The sequence below is a fragment of the Anomaloglossus baeobatrachus genome, chromosome 1 (assembly GCF_048569485.1).
Source record: "Anomaloglossus baeobatrachus isolate aAnoBae1 chromosome 1, aAnoBae1.hap1, whole genome shotgun sequence".
NCBI classification, from domain to species: domain Eukaryota; kingdom Metazoa; phylum Chordata; class Amphibia; order Anura; family Aromobatidae; genus Anomaloglossus; species Anomaloglossus baeobatrachus.
The window spans coordinates 402,977,813-402,993,961 of NC_134353.1; the positions used below are offsets into that span (position 1 = coordinate 402,977,813).

General features: G+C 48.1%; 1 protein-coding gene across 1 annotated transcript; it reads right to left on the reverse strand.

The window, feature by feature from the left end:
- Nucleotides 1–287: 287 nt before the first annotated feature.
- Nucleotides 288–16,056, reverse strand: OAZ1 (ornithine decarboxylase antizyme 1). The gene is given in 6 exon segments (XM_075352585.1): nucleotides 288–757; nucleotides 11,611–11,696; nucleotides 13,403–13,575; nucleotides 13,677–13,763; nucleotides 13,765–13,822; nucleotides 15,845–16,056. Coding segments are annotated over 6 exon segments (654 nt in total). The 5' UTR covers nucleotides 15,964–16,056; the 3' UTR covers nucleotides 288–626.
- Between the last annotated feature and the right edge of the window lie 93 nt (nucleotides 16,057–16,149).

Genomic DNA, 16,149 nt, shown 5'->3' on the forward strand with positions numbered 1-16,149 from the left:
GGGGAGGGGTTTACACTTTTAAGTGTAATGCTTTGTGTGGCCTCCGGAGGCAGTAGCTATACACCCAATTGTCTGGGTCTCCCAATGGAGCGACAAAGAAAAAGCACTAAGACAGTCTTATTTTCGGGGAAACAGGGTAGTAAGTTGGGTCAAACACTATACATGTAATGCAACTGTTATACAGATTCAGCCATCCACCCAATATTGCTGGAGCTAAACTCTACTCCATGCAGGTATGTGCTTAAAACCCCCCCCAAAAAAACAAAAAAAAAAACAAAACCACAAAACAAATATAAATGTTTTATTTAGAATTAATGCAAGAACTTTTAGATCACAAAAACACAAACCTCCACAGACATAGCGCTAATCTGGAGTGCACATTTATTCAACATCAAACATGCAAAAAATAATTCAGTAAAGATCTGGACTCGAAAAATTAAACATCTCTCCTTCACCTCGAACCCCCCCCCCCCCGCCCTCCTCCACATCCCTTCATCTGCTTCCCCCAGGGTCCAGTAACTACACCACTAGAAAAAAGATGGACAATAATTCACAAATCCTCTTACGCTAAAGAAAAAAAAAAAAAAAAAAAATAGCTCTAAAAAGTTGCAGGACATTGCAGGTTTCTAATCTTCGTCAGAAGAATCTCTTTCAAATGTGTAAGCCATGAAGCACGCGTCTGGTCTCTTAGGGACAAGGGGATGTCCAGGTCTCACAATCTCAAAGCCCAAAAAGCTGAAGGTTCGAAGGAGCACAGCTGAAATGAAAGCAAAGCCACGGTTAAATGTTAAAGTCTAATGCTGTGGGCAGGTTTTCACAATATGGACTGACTGTAGAGCAGCCTATATGCTACTTTGTCTGATCTCACATTACATAGTTGTGGATATGGGTGCAGAAATTCAGATTAAAAGATGGGTGGGAAAGTTTCTACAACCCAAACTGCAGCACGTTAATTCACCCCAACAGACCATATGCCATAACCAGAAATGCACAAAACAGAAAAATGTATTCAACCTTTTTTTTTTTGCACCATTTGAAAAGTGCAACAAATGTTCATAGTTAGGATTTAACCCCTGGAGCATGTCTAACTTTGGAGGGGGCTCAGAATTAAAGGGAACCTGTCAGGTCAAAAAAGCATTAGGAGCCTGTGTGAGCCATTAACCCCTTCCTACCCATCCCTTGTAATATTGTGTAATATTAAAGTAAGAAAGAATAAGTAAAACATTTTATGTAAATGAGCAGTGTCTGTAGCCCCATGGTCGTTTGCATGCTTTCCATGGTATCACGTCCCTGTGGGCGTGATACCATGGATTTACATCAGCGACCTCATGTCTGCTCCTTCAGTCTTGCTTACCATTCTCGCTGCAGTCTCATCCTGGTGTTTGCTGGTCGGCTTCTGACGCGCACTGCGCATGCTCAGAAGACTCCTGCGGTTCCTGCCATGCGCAGCACGCATCAGAAGCCAAGAAACAAACACCAGGATGAGGCAGCGGCGAGAATGGCAAGCATGCACACAAGATTCTGAAGCTGCAGATGTGATGTCGCTCATGTAACGCCATAGTATCACGCCCACAGGGGCGTAATACCATAGAAAGCATGCAAAAGCCCAGAGGGTGATGAGACGCCTATGAGGCTAGAGACCCTGCTCATTTACATAGGGAATATGAAAGTAATAAAATGTATTTTATTACTTTTGTATTACAAGAAAGTCCACTCCATACAGGGCAGATGTCAGCTATATTACATAGCGCCTGTTCGATGCAAATGTCAGCTATCAGCACCCCCAACAATCGCTGCTGATAACCTCTTAAATGCCACTATCCATTACTGACATCAATTTATGCACTACGATCCAGCAGATCCTTTCCTGCAATGTAATCGCAAGGAGCAGATGTGATGCTATGATAGCCAGGGCCTGGCGTGCATTTCATATAATTGCTTTTGTGACATCCAACCTGCAACTGGGCACCATAGAAGACAGCGATTCTAATTGAGATACCGCAATACCATAGTATTGCTGCACAAAGTAAAGATAAGACGATCACAGGTTCAAGTCCTATAAAAGGGGGGGGAAAAAATAAATAAATATATAAACATTTTTGCTTGTGTCACCATTTTTTGAGACCCATAACACTGTATGAGGGTTCATTTTTTTGCATCAGTCACTGGCTTTTTTTTTTTTTTTTTTTTACAGATAGCATTTTGGGGTATATGCAACGTTGAGAAGGCCAAACAAGGAAACTCGAAGCCCCTAAATTCTGGCACTATCCATCGGACTAATTTTATATTTTGACCGATTGGACGTTTATAAACGCAGCAATAGGTGAATTTTTAAAAAATTCCTCTTATTTGAGCAAAAGGGAGGGCGATTTGAACTTATACCATTGGGTGGTAAAAGAATAATTCCATTCTTACCGCTAAATTGTTTTAGCCCCACGCTTGAGTTATTATGGCTAATAGGGAAAAATAGAATTTAAAAAAAAAAAAAAAAAAATTTAGACCCCAGTTTGTTGTGCAATTTCTCTTGAGTGCACCACTACCCTACATGTAAATCAGGAACTACTTTTCAGGAACAGTGGAAAGCTCAGAAGGGAAGGAGTGCCATACTATAAGTGCCCATTTGGCTGGAATGGTGTGTGGGTGCCATGTCACACCGACAGAGCCCCTGAGGTGTCAGAACAGCAGAAGCCTCTCCCCCCCTCCCCATCAGCGAGACCATTTTACAAACTACACCTCAGAAATCAACTAGGGGTGCAGTGATCATATCGACACCACAGGTGGGTCACCGAAATTTATACCATTGGGCAGCAAGGAAAAATTTGAATTTTTTTTTTTTTTTTTTTTAAGTCATAAAAATTGTTTTAGCTACAGATTTTACATTCTGACATGGGAAAATAGATAACAATAGCACCAAAATGTGTCAATTTCTGCTGAGCCTGGCAATACTCCATCTGTGCCTGTACAGCACTGCTTACCCACATGGCAAAACTTGTGATGGAGTTAAGGAGTGTCATTTCACCCTTGGAGCATAGATTTTACTTTAATAGTTTGCATACTCCATATACAAAGTCCCCAATTGCCCGAAGAGGGAAATCCCCCAATTTGGAAGTGACACCAGTCCGTGATTTTACCCACTTTTGACTCCATGGGAGTTTTCCAGAAATAAGCTTCAATAAAGATTACTGAGTGAAAATTGCAAATATGCCATTGTAGGGCACGTACATTATGCCCAGCTTGTGGAGACACCTACCCCGTAATTTACCAGTAACATGGAAGCCCCCTATATCTCCATACAGCGACACAAGTAAAAGGCGTTTTTGGAACGAGTTGAAGCTTTTGAGAAAATTTTTGATCACATTTACCCAGTGCTCTTTGATTTGATTTTGAATGGCTATATTCTGACAGATATAGCCTTTTAATTTTTTGGCTGACGGACCTGTATGGTGGCTTGTGTTTTTGCGAGACGAGATCATCAATTACATTTTAGCTCTATCACATTTTACTATAGTTTTTCCTCCCAGGGGTTTGATTTAAAAAACAAAGAAAACAATTGGCCACTTTTTTTTATGGTGTTCACTGAAAGGGTTAACTAAAGTGATGTATAGATGGGGTCGTCCAAATGAGTTACTTTTTTGCTATTGCATAAATGTGTGTGTGTATAATCTCCAATCGTTCAGGAGGTCAATTAACCTCTGCTGTCATGGCTACTACAGGCCCTAATATTCGCATAGCGGGGGTCCAGATCGGGTGACAGGGCACCTCCTCATACTTCTATATGCCATTGATTGCAGCATTTAGAGGGTGAAACCAGCCAGGGGAGGTGCAGGCACCGGCCGTGACAGCTGGAGTATGGCTATCATTTAAACTGAGCTCTTGGCAGCCATCACATCTCCTGTGGCCGCACGATCGTCAGTACCAGTCCATCCAATGTCAGCAACAATATTAATACCTCCATCAAGCACGACAATACACACCAACATGCACAGCAGTGTCACAGTGCGGACACAGCCCACAATACTGAATTAGAAGCTCGGCTATTCCAAACACTCTGCATCAAGTTTATGGTATTATTTGTATTGTGTTATTCCATAAGGCTGCTTTCACACTAGGTTTTCTTAACATGCGAACGGTTTATTAACGCAAAAACGGATCCAGTGCAAATGCGTTTTCATTTCAATGCATTTGCAATGGACTCGCGTCAACATGCGTTATAGTGAGGATCCAGCGACTTGCAGTTTCTAACTTTTCAAAAACACTACTTGTAGCGTTTTGAGCTGCGTCCAAATACTGCAAATTGCTGGATCCTGACTAAACAGCATGCAAACGCATGTGAACGCTGGCATGCTGATGGACAGGATCCTGCTTGCTCTACTGAGCATGCCCAGAAACCAGCCTCTCTCCCCCCCGCCTGAGAGCTGCAGAGGCTCATAACCAAAGTAAACATCGGGTAACTTGCTTGGATACCCGATGTTTACCTTGGTTACGTGTGCAGGGAGCCCGGCTCCTAGCAGCTGCAGACGCTCATAACCAAGGTAAATATCGGGTATACAAGCAAGTTATACCGATGTTTACGAGCCTCCGCAGCTGTCAGATGCCGGCTCCCAGTCTGTCACGTTCAGTTCCCCTAACTCCCGATCACATGACTCGAATGCCTGCCCATAAACCTCAAGTGACAGGATCCTGCAAAGAAGGGAATTTTGTTTACTTACCGTAAATTCCTTTTCTTCTAGCTCCAATTGGGAGACCCAGACAATTGGGGTGTATAGCTATTGCCTCTGGAGGCCACACAAAGTATTACACTTAAAAGTGTAAGGCCCCTCCCCTTCTGGCTATACACCCCCAGTGGGATCACTGGCTCACCAGTTTTAGTGCCAAAGCAAGAAGGAGGAAAGCCAATAACTGGTTTAAAGACCAATTCAATCCGAGGAAACATCGGAGAACTGAACCATACCACATGAACAACATGTGTACCCGAAAAAACAGAAAAACCCCGAGAAAACAGGGCGGGTGCTGGGTCTCCCAATTGGAGCTAGAAGAAAAGGAATTTACGGTAAGTAAACAAAATTCCCTTCTTCTTTGTCGCTCCATTGGGAGACCCAGACAATTGGGATGTCCAAAAGCAATCCCTGGGTGGGTAAAAGAATACCTCATGATAGGGCCGTCAAACGGCCCTCTCCTACAGGTGGCCAACCGCCGCCTGAATGACTTATCTACCTAGGCTGGCGTCTGCCGAAGCGTAGGTATGCATCTGATAATGCTTGGTAAAAGTAAGTAGACTCGACCAGGTGGGTGCCTGACACACCTGCTGAGCCGTAGCCTGGTGCCGAAATGCCCAGGATGCACCCACGGCTCTGGTAGAATGGGCCTTCGGCCTTGAGAGAACCAGAAGCCCAGTAGAACTGTAGGTTTCAAGAATTGGTTCCTCGAGCCCCCGAGCAAGGGTGGATCTGTAAGCTTGCGACTGTTTACGCCGACCAGCGACAAGGACAAAGAGTGCATCCGGGTGGCGCAGGAGCGCCATGCGGGAAGTAGAACCTGAGTGCTCTCACCAGAACCAACAGATGCAAATCTTTCTGAAATTGATGGACTGGACGAGGACACAAAGAAGGTGAGGTGATATCCTGATTGATATGAAAATGGGATACCACCTTAGGGAGAAATTCCGGAACCGGACGCAGAACTACCCTGTCCTGGTGAAGGACCAGGAAGGGAGTTTGTATGAGAGCGTTGCTAGCTCGGAAACTCTCCTAAGAGACGAGACCGTTACTAGAAGGCCACTTCCCGTGAAAAACGGGAAGGGAGACATCCTTCAAAGGCTCGAAAGGCGGCATCTGGAGAGCAATTAGAACCTTGTTCAGATCTCAGGGCTCTAACGGCCGCTTGTACGGAGTGCTGAGAAGACAAACTCCCCGTAGGAACGTGCGTACCTGAGGAAGTCGTCGTTTCTGAAAAAATACAGATAGCGCTGAGACTTGTCCCTAAAGGGAACTGAGCGACAACCCATTTTCCTACCTAGATTGCAGGAAGGAAGGAAACATAGACGATGCAACCGGCCAGGGAGAAACACCCTGCGCCGAGCACCGAGATAAGAACATCTTCCACGTCCTGTGGTCAATCTTGGCGGACGTTGGTATGCTAGCCTGTCTCATGGTGGCAACCACGTCCTGAGGTAATCCTGACGACACTAGGTTCCAGGACTCAATGCTACACCATCCGGTTGAGGGCCGTAGAATTCAAATGGAAGAATGGCCCTTGAGATAGCCAGTCTGATTGGTCTGGTAGTGCCCCCGGTTAGCCTACCGTGAGGCACCACAGAACCGAGTACCACAACATCCTCGGCCAATTTGTAGCGACGAGGATGGCGCGGCCGCAGTCGGTCTTGATCTAGCGCAGTACTCTGGGTAACAATGCCAGAGGTGGCACCTAAGGTAGCTGGAACTGCGACCAATGCTGAACTAAGGCGTTTGCCGCCAGAGCTCGATGATTGTGAAACCGTGCCATGAAGCTGGCACATTGTTGTTGTGCCGTGACGCCATTAGATCGACGTCCGGCCTCTGTCAGCGGCGCCAGATCTCCTGAAACCCGTCCGGGTGAGGAGACCATACTCTTTCGGCCACACCTCAGCGACTTAGGAAGTCAGCTTCCTAGTTTCCACACTTGGGATGTGAATTGTGGATATGGTGGATGCCGTGTCTTCCACCCACATCAGAACCTGCCGGACTTCCTGGAAGGCTTGCCGGTTGCGCGTTCTTCCTAGGTGGTTGATGTATGCCACCGCTGTGGAGCTGTCCGACTGAAGTCGGATATGCTTGCTTTCCAATCGCTGTTGGAAGGATTGTAGGGCAAGATACACTGCTCTGTGTTCAAGAACATTGATCTGAAGAGTGGACTCTTGCTGAGTCCACGTACCCTGAGCGCTGTAGTGGAGAAAAACTGCTCCCCACCCTGATAGACTCGCGTCTGTCGTAACTATCGCCCAGGACGGGGATAGGAAGGACCTTCTTTTTGACCAAGAGGTGAGAAGAAGCCACCACCGTAGAGATTCCTTGGCCGCCTGAGAAAGAACGACGACTCTGTTGAGGGACGTCGACTCCTCGTCCCATTGGCGGAGAATGTCCCATTGTAGTGGACGCAGTAAAACTGCGCGAAAGGAACTGCCTCCATTGCTACCATCTTACGTAGGAAGTGCATGAGGCGTCTCAATGTGTGCGACTGGTTCTTAAAGAAGAGCTTGCAGCCCGTAGTGAATGCTGTTTGTCTAGCGGCAGCTTCACTATCGCTGAGAGAGTAAGAAACTCTATGCCTAGATATGTTATCGATAGGGTCGGGGTCGGATCTGACTTTAAAAAGTTGATGATCCACCCAAAACTCTAGAGAGTCTCCAGCGCAACGTTCGGGCAGTGTTGGCATGTTTCCTAAGAGAGTGCCTTGACAAGTAGATCGTCTAAATACGGGACCACAGAGTGACCCTGAGAGTGCAGGCTGTGACTACTGCTGCCCTGACCTTGGCGAAGACCAGTTGACTGTCGCTAGCCGGAAGGTAGAGCTACGAACAGAGGGTGTTCGTCTCCTATAACGAAGCGTAGAAACGCTAGTGCTCTGGATCAATCGGCACGTGTGGATAAGCATCCTTGATGCCTAATGATGCTAGGAAATATCCTTGGGACCTTGAGGCGATGACATGGCGGAGGGATTCCATCCGGAACCGCCTGGTGTCCACGAGCTTGCTGAGCATTTTTAGATCCAGAACGGGACGGAACGGCCCGTTGTTATAGGTACCGCAAAGAATTTGGGGTAAAAACCGTGACCTTGTTCCTGAAGAGGAACGGGGGTCATCACTCTTTCTGCCTATAGAGTGCACCCTGTTTGCAGAAGAGCAGCGGCCCGGCCGGGAGGTGGAGAAATTCTGAAGAATCGAGTTGGAGGACGAGAAGTGAGCTCTATCCTGTACCCGTGAGACAGAATGTCTCACACTCAATGGTCATTGACCTATGGCAGCTAAATATCGCCAAGGCGGGAGAGCCTGCTACCGACCGAGGCCGCAAGTCATGAGGAAGCCGCCTTGGAAGCGGGTTTTCAGACTGTCGCTTTTTTGGGCGAGACTGAGCCCGCTAAGAATCTTAGCTCCTCTGATCCTTTTGAGTCCACATTGGACGAGGAAAAATGGGACCTGCCCGAGCCTCGAAAAGGCCGAAAACCCCGACTGCCTCTTGCTCTGTTGGGGTTTGTTGTGTCCGGGCTGAGGAAAGGATGAATCCTTACCCCTGGACTGTTTGATGGTTACATCCAACGCTCACCAAACAGTCGGTCAGCAGAAAAAGGCAACTGGTTAGGCAACCTTTTTTGGAAGCAGAATCTGCCTTCCATTCACTTAACGAGCAGACCAGGCTCTGCTTTAAAAACACGGAGTAGCGGAGGCTACCGCCGCACGGTTCGCAGAGTCCAGGCAACCTGAATCGCGTAAGAAACAAATGCAGACATTTGAGAGGTTAAGGATGCCACCTGCGGCACAGATGTACGTGTAACCGTGTCAATCTGTGTAAGACAAGCTGAAATAGCTTGGAGTGCCCCAAGGGAGAGAATGCCGGAGCCAACGGTGCGCCGACAGCCTCATAGATGGCTTTCGACCAGAGATCCATCTGTCTGTCAGTGGCATCTTTGAGTTTGCAGTTCCATCTCCCACTGCAACTATGGATCTAGCTACAAGCCTGGAGATTGGAGGATGCCGCTCGGGACATTGGGTCCAGTCCTTGACCAAGTCAGGGGACAGGGATAACGTGTATCCTAAGCCGTTTGGAGAAGCGCATATCTGGATAAGCGTGGTGTTCCTGGACTGCCTCTCTGAAGGCAGAGTGGTCCAGAAAAATACGTGAAGCTGACTCCTCCACTGGAGGAGCTGTGAGAAATAACCCACATTCTATAGATGGACGCTATAAGATTATTTACTACGGCGTCACAATCAGGTGTATCCAGATTGAGAGCGGTCTCAGGATCAGAATCCTGAGCCGCTACTTCCGCCTCATTACACAGCGAGTCCTTCTGTTAGGACCCTGATGAAACCGAGGCCGCTCATAGCGAGCCCACTTAGGCTGTCTGGGACTGACGTCCGTGCAGAGCCGTGACTCTGGGATGCGTGTGACATTCCCGGAGCTGTTAGTTATTCACACTGAGGGGGGCCATGGATCAATGATTCAACAGTGCCCATATTGTGAGAGACATGTCCGGACTGCTAGGCTTCTAGTATCATAGCCATAGTCTCAGAAAAACTGTCAGTAAATACTGCAGACACCGTCCTCATCCCCTGGCCATTAGTGCATACAGTGGGAGTCTATGTAACCTGCCGGCCGTATAGCCGTACATGCTGTACCAGCTGTATAGAAAAACATGTGGTTCTGCACCTTTGTTTTACACAGAGAATATGCTGATAACTCCTCCGCATAATCCAGGAGGGTATATACAACGTGCGACCAAACAGTGCAATGTATATAGTACAAGCATATCTATAAGTGCACTTCTGCACTAGTGGGGTTAGCACCACAGGTGCTGCTTAACGCCTGTTACAGCGATTGTGTGACTATCAGAATGCCAGGGTCTTCCACACTTGTCTCTGTATCGTACAGAAACTGACACTAATGGCTGCCGGTGTCCTTGTAGAGAAGGAAGCCGTGGGCGTGCCTGAGAAAGTGCGGGAATCCGGATTCACAGTGCACACAGTGAGAGGGGTGGAGTATGCAAAACATACTCCAGCTCTCAGCTCTGCTCTATGCAGCGTCACGCCCCTACCCTGACTGTCAGGGCTGTGGGCGGTAACGAAGGGAGACTAGGCCCAGAAGCCGGGGACTCGAGTTAACAGCGCGGCCGCCGTAAAAGCGCGGGCCGCGCTGAAGTCCCCAGCGCACCACAAGTGCCAGCCGCGCCGCAGTTCCAGCGGCCGGCGCGACCGATTCATAGAAGTGGCCAGCGTCCCGCCCCTCTCCTGACTGGCAGGTCTGGGGGCGGGAACGAACGGAAGCAGGCCGCAAAAGCCGGGGACTCTAGTTATCAGCGCGGCCGCCGTAAAAGCGCGGGCCGCGCTGAAGTCCCCGGCGCACCACAAGTGCCAGCCGCGCCGCTGCCAGCGGCCGGCGCGACCGATTCCTGGAAGTGGCCAGCGTCCCGCCCCTCTCCTGACTGGCAGGTCTGGGGGCGGGAACGAACGGAAGCAGGCCGCAAAAGCCGGGGACTCTAGTTATCAGCGCGGCCGCCGTAAAAGCGCAGGCCGCGCTGAAGTCCCCGGCGCACTACAAGTGCCAGCCGCGCCGCAGTCCCAGCGGCCGGCGCGACCAATTCCAATAAGTGAGCCTGCTTCAGCAAAGCTGAATGAGGCCATGGCACAGGCGCCGCAGCGCTGATGTCCCCCGGCGCACTACAACACCCAGCATGCTGCGGTGTGAGCGCCAAATGCACGGGGACACAGAGTACCTTGAGGAAGCAGGGCCATGTCCCTGATGTACTCCGCTCCATCCAGCATCTTCTCCAGGGGCTGTAGATGGAGCACGGTCTCAGTGCCTGGAGACCGGTAAATCCCACTTCACCCAGAGCCCTGTAAAAAGGGATGGGGAAGGAATCAGCATGTGGGCTCCTGCCGCCGTACCCGCAATGGGTACCTCAACCTTACAAACACCTCCGACATACAGTGGGGTGAGAAGGGAGCATGCTGGGGACACTATATGTGTCCTCTTTTCTTCCATCCGACATAGTCAGCAGCTGCTGCTGACTAAAAAGTGGAGCTATGCGTGGATGTGTTGCCTCCTTCGCACAAAGCACAAAACTGGTGAGCCAGTGATCCCACTGGGGGTGTATAGCCAGAAGGGGAGGGGCCTTACACTTTTAAGTGTAATACTTTGTGTGGCCTCCAGAGGCAATAGCTATACACCCCAATTGTCTGGGTCTCCCAATGGAGCGACAAAGAAATAACACTTGCGTTTACAAAGAAAAACGCATGCAAACACAGGATCCTCTTTTACAGCAAAAAATAAATGTTCATGACGCATGTCAAGAAAACGTAGTCTGAAAGCAGCCTAAGTTAGTATTTTGCATTAGTATTTATAAACCCAAAATGTGGAGTGCAAGAGACACTTCTGCATTTTAGTTTACAAATACGTAATACTGTGCTGTGAAACGTAGTCCCGGGCTAATTATCCAAGTCATTTCTAAAGATCTCATTTGTGCCAGGCACACAAATAGTTTTAAATAGTTGTGTCAAATAAAGATATTTGTGGGTAAAATGTATAGAAGAGATTTAGAATATATTCTCCCATACGCTTATCAGATTGAAGATTTCATGGCCATATTTGAAGTTAGGATGGCTATATTTTCTGTACATGTGCAGTTTAATGTCCAGTTCATATGGGTCCGATTTGCTGCCAGACGTTTATGATGTTTAATGTCTTGTTTTTATGGTCAGGTAAATTAGCCTTATTAAAGAGTAATCCTAACCAGCTGCAGACATTGGGATTTCCATTAGTACTATTAGCATATGTGAGGCTTGTCAACAATACATCGCCATATGACTGCACTATGCACTGAAAAGGGAAATCAAAACAAATGCATGTTATCAAGAAACCTCACCTCTATCATCTCTGTTCTTGTGGAAACAGATGAAGACATGATCTACTTGGAGTTGCTCTTCTGCAAATTCCAATAGAACAGCAAAGCTACAAAGTGAAGAAAAAAAAAAAAGTCCGTTACATTTTTCTTCATTGCAAATGCCTATTAAATGACTATTTTTTTTTTCATAATAAGTTGTTAATTTCCCCATCACTTCCTCACTACTGCTTTATCCACTGTGTGATGCTTCGTTTGAGAATCCCAGGGAATGTGGGACACTAAAGAGTTGTCGGGGAGGGGGCAGAAGTGACAACTGATGAAAGTTTAGAGCAGGGACTAGCTCAGCCCCTGAAATGTGTCTGGAATGATGCTTCATTTCAAAGAGGTGGCAACCTCACACTGCTCCCTGGTGGCACCTCAATGGAGAACCATCTGAGCAGGTCCAGATGCGCAAAATGAAGACTTTTTTTTTTAGAATAAACACCCCATGCAAAACTACTAATTTTGGAATTTATTTTTTTTGGGCCATGTCACCACACTAGGAAAAAAAATTTCCACGCCTTCCAGTACAACATATGATACGACGGATATGCAATTCAAAAGTACACCTAGTTAAAAAAAATAAAAAAAACTGCAAAAATGGAAAAAGTCACCCACTGACGTAAAGCTGTCCAGAGTCATGCAGCATTGGAGAGTGTACACTTGGGGTCATCAGCAGAGCAACATGCCTCTGGTCTAAACAGTTAACCTTACGCTATGTGCCCACAGGAGCTTGTACCTGCGGATATATCCGCAGGTACAGGATGCAGGTTTACCGCAGCTGCCCGCCAGCATCCGCAGACATTTTTAGCTGCGGTAGTACAGCGGAATTGCTGCGGTAAACCTGTGGACATTCATGCGATTTACCTGCGGACGTCCCGGCCTCTCTCCATAGTGGAGAGCCGGGATTTCCGCAGGAATAATTGACATGCAGTTATGTACGGCTGCGGGACATCCGCAGCGTGGACACAGACACTCCCCATGCCCCATAGGATAACATGGGGAGTGTCTGTACTTGCTGAAACCTGCTGATTTATCTGGACAATCCAGATAAATCCGCAGGTTTGGAAGCAAGCTCTCGTGTGCACAGAGCCTTACAGTTACCCAGAGAGGAGGATGAAGAAGGGTGTACTGTACTTGAAGAAACTGATATATAGATATAGATATAAATAAATATATAAAAGATGCCATGCACATGAAGGGGAGACTTTGCATACCCTCATCTGAACCTGGCTTAGTTTGCCTTTGCAATATCAACAGCTTACTGTAAAGCCGAGTCCTGTGACTGAGCTATTGGACAATAGTCTATTGTTTCAAGGGCTATGTTCACACAATTCGACTGTAGGGTTTCATTGTGCCCCATGACAGAGCCATGTGGCAATTCCACAGGAGATTTACTGCAAACTCTAGGCAAGTACATGGGCAGCACCAAGAAACTCATGTTCCTTACCTCTAACAGCAGAAATACCTGTAAGGACATTGCCAAGCTGCAGCCAGAATGAACCCATACATCTCACTGCACTTCAACTGCTATTGTTTTGATACATGTATCATTTAACTGAATTGCCATATAAAAACTGGAATTCAGAGCCATTTTAAGCCATTTATATAAGTGATCGGTTTTTGGGACCTGAAACAAATAAGACAGACTGCACTGTAGCCCCCCACCCCTTCAAATAGACACTTTTTGGACCATTTCAATTACTTTGGGAGTAACAGGGAGCATAGGCGCAGCTCGTGAGAAATCTTGAAGGCATACACAGGACAAACGTACCTATCTTTGCTCCCATCAGGGAGTGTGCCAGTTGGGATTTCTACATATAGGTTATTATTGTTTAACACTGCTCTCCAGTCCACTTGCTTTCCATCCGATAGCTTAGATTGGACGTTAAGAATTCTAGTCCTGTTACTGGACACAAGATCTTCTGTAATGATCAGCCTATTATCCTAAAGAAAAGCACAAACAAGTGAAATCAGAAGCTACTAGTAGCCATGTGTGACGTTTACTGCTTTATCAGACCAATATTTGAGAAATATGGAATACTTACAGAATAAAATAAATTAGCTGAAAGATTGTGATCCCTCTGACTATTCCCTCGCCCACCTGGGATCTTCAGGGGTGGGTGAGGGACATCAGGAACACCACCGAGGCCCGGGACCCAGGTTACTACAGCAATTGAAAGAAACCCTGGAGCTAAAGAAAAAAAAAAAAAAAAAAAAAAAAAGAACGTTAGAACTGTTACCGCAGAATTTTATAGTCTTACTATTGCTATAAGAATGGACGCCTATTAAAAGGGACTCTTGTCTTGGTAAGGTAGTAAAGTTAAAAAAATAAAAAACAAATTAAAAAGTACATATTGCTTAATACCGGCAACGCCGCAGTTGAAAAGTATCTCAGTTTGAGATGAGAGATTTAATGCTATATAGTTTAAGGGGTTGTCCACTCCTCTGCCTGTACATGCCATGCACCATCAGCCCTGGGGCTCGTGTAAGGTCACATGGGCCCTGCAGCCAATCAGCAGCTGCTTCACTCTCACTTTCTAAGGACAAAACCAATATCTGGAGGAAGTCAGAGCAACATACTTGTCGTTTCGTCCAAAGAAGTGTGAATGAAGCAGCCTCCTATTGGCTGCAGGGCTCATGTGCCATTAAACACAAGAACCCCAGGAAAGCCATTATCGACTTTGCTGGAATGGCATCTGCCCTGGAGGAGGGTACAGGCTATTATCTGAGACGAGTGTCATGCGAGCACTCGCACTAATCCCCATGTGGCCTGAGCCCTATACTAGGTGTCACACCTTTAACCACCTGTTGCTTAGATTAGATGCATGCTGCAGGGGATACAGCACGGGGCCATACCTGCTGCAGGGGATACAGCACGGGGCCATACCTGCTGCAGGGGATACAGCACGGGGCCATACCTGCTGCAGGGGATACAGCACGGGGCCATACCTGCTGCAGGGGATACAGCACGGGGCCATACCTGCTGCAGGGGATACAGCACGGGGCCATACCTGCTGCAGGGGATACAGCACGGGGCCATACCTGCTGCAGGGGATACAGCACGGGGCCATACCTGCTGCAGGGGATACAGCACGGGGCCATACCTGCTGCAGGGGATACAGCACGGGGCCATACCTGCTGCAGGGGATACAGCACGGGGCCATACCTGCTGCAGGGGATACAGCACGGGGCTATACCTGCTGCAGGGGATACAGCACGGGGCCATACCTGCTGATCGCCATCAGATGAAGCCCTGGCTCCTCCCTATGCACCATCTCACCCTACAGCTCACGTCATCTCAGATGGCCATGGGGATTACAGAAAGCCTTCTGCAGACCACACCTCCATGCTGCAGATCAGGTGTACAGCAGCCCGCTTCCCGAAAGATGCACAGACCGTTCGTGACTGCGCAGCAGCTACCAGTGCTGGCCACTAGAGGGACAAAAGTGCACACTCATCCCAGGCCTCAGCCACTGTGGAAAATCACCAGCACACTGCGGAACGCCTACACTGCGGCGGGAGAGCAGGGTGCAAAGGGCCAGGACATTAACCCTTCACCAGTCAGGATCAGGAGGCCAGCACGGGCATACCGTTAACCCTTCACCAGTCCAAGATCAGGAGGTCTGAAGTCATACCATTAACCCTTCACCAGTCCAAGATCAGGAGGCCAGCACGGGCATACCATTAACCCTTCACCAGTCCAAGATCAGGAGGTCTGCAGTCATACCATTAACCCTTCACCAGTCAAAGATCAGGTGGGGGAGGGCTCAGCACAGGTAGCCATAACATTAACCCTTCACTACAAAGTCAAAATCAAGGCAATCCTTCGACAGTCAAGATCAGATGGCCAAAGGCCAGCACAGGTAGCCATTATATTAACTCTTCACTACAAAATCAGGGTGCCAGGGACCAGCACAGGCACCAATACCATTAGCCCTTCACCAGTCAAGGCCATTACATCCTCATCATGGCGAAGTCCATTGTTTACTAAGGTCAGAATCCAGTCAATAAAGAGGCAGTACAGTAATCGCTGCCCATCCATCACACTGGGCCAGCCTGCACACAGGCTCTATAGAATATATGCCCATCCATACACAGTATACAGGGTGGTGGCACACCTGCGGTGACGTCAGGGGTGCCATATAGAGGAGGGGCACGTACGTCACGCAGGCACTAGGACCCCTCACTACAGCGCCGGTCAGAGGCCGCCTACCTTTCACTAGTATTACTGGGAATACTCAGGAGAGGCATGCTGACGATGCTTTTATTTCCTTCCTTTTCTCTGGCAAAGCAATGGCTATTGAGTATCCGCTGGAGGGAGGATTTCACCATCCGGCCTCTCTGGTCACGGAACCAGAAAAATCCCGGCCTTCTGCCTCTTCAGTCGGAGTCTCTCAAAATGGCGAATAGCCGCTTAGAATAACAGCTTTTAGTGCTCGGCTCTGGCCCCGCCCACACCCTGTCAGCAGCGTCATCCAATGCCTGCGCTCGCTCACTCCGCCGCCTCGGGTCGCGCGC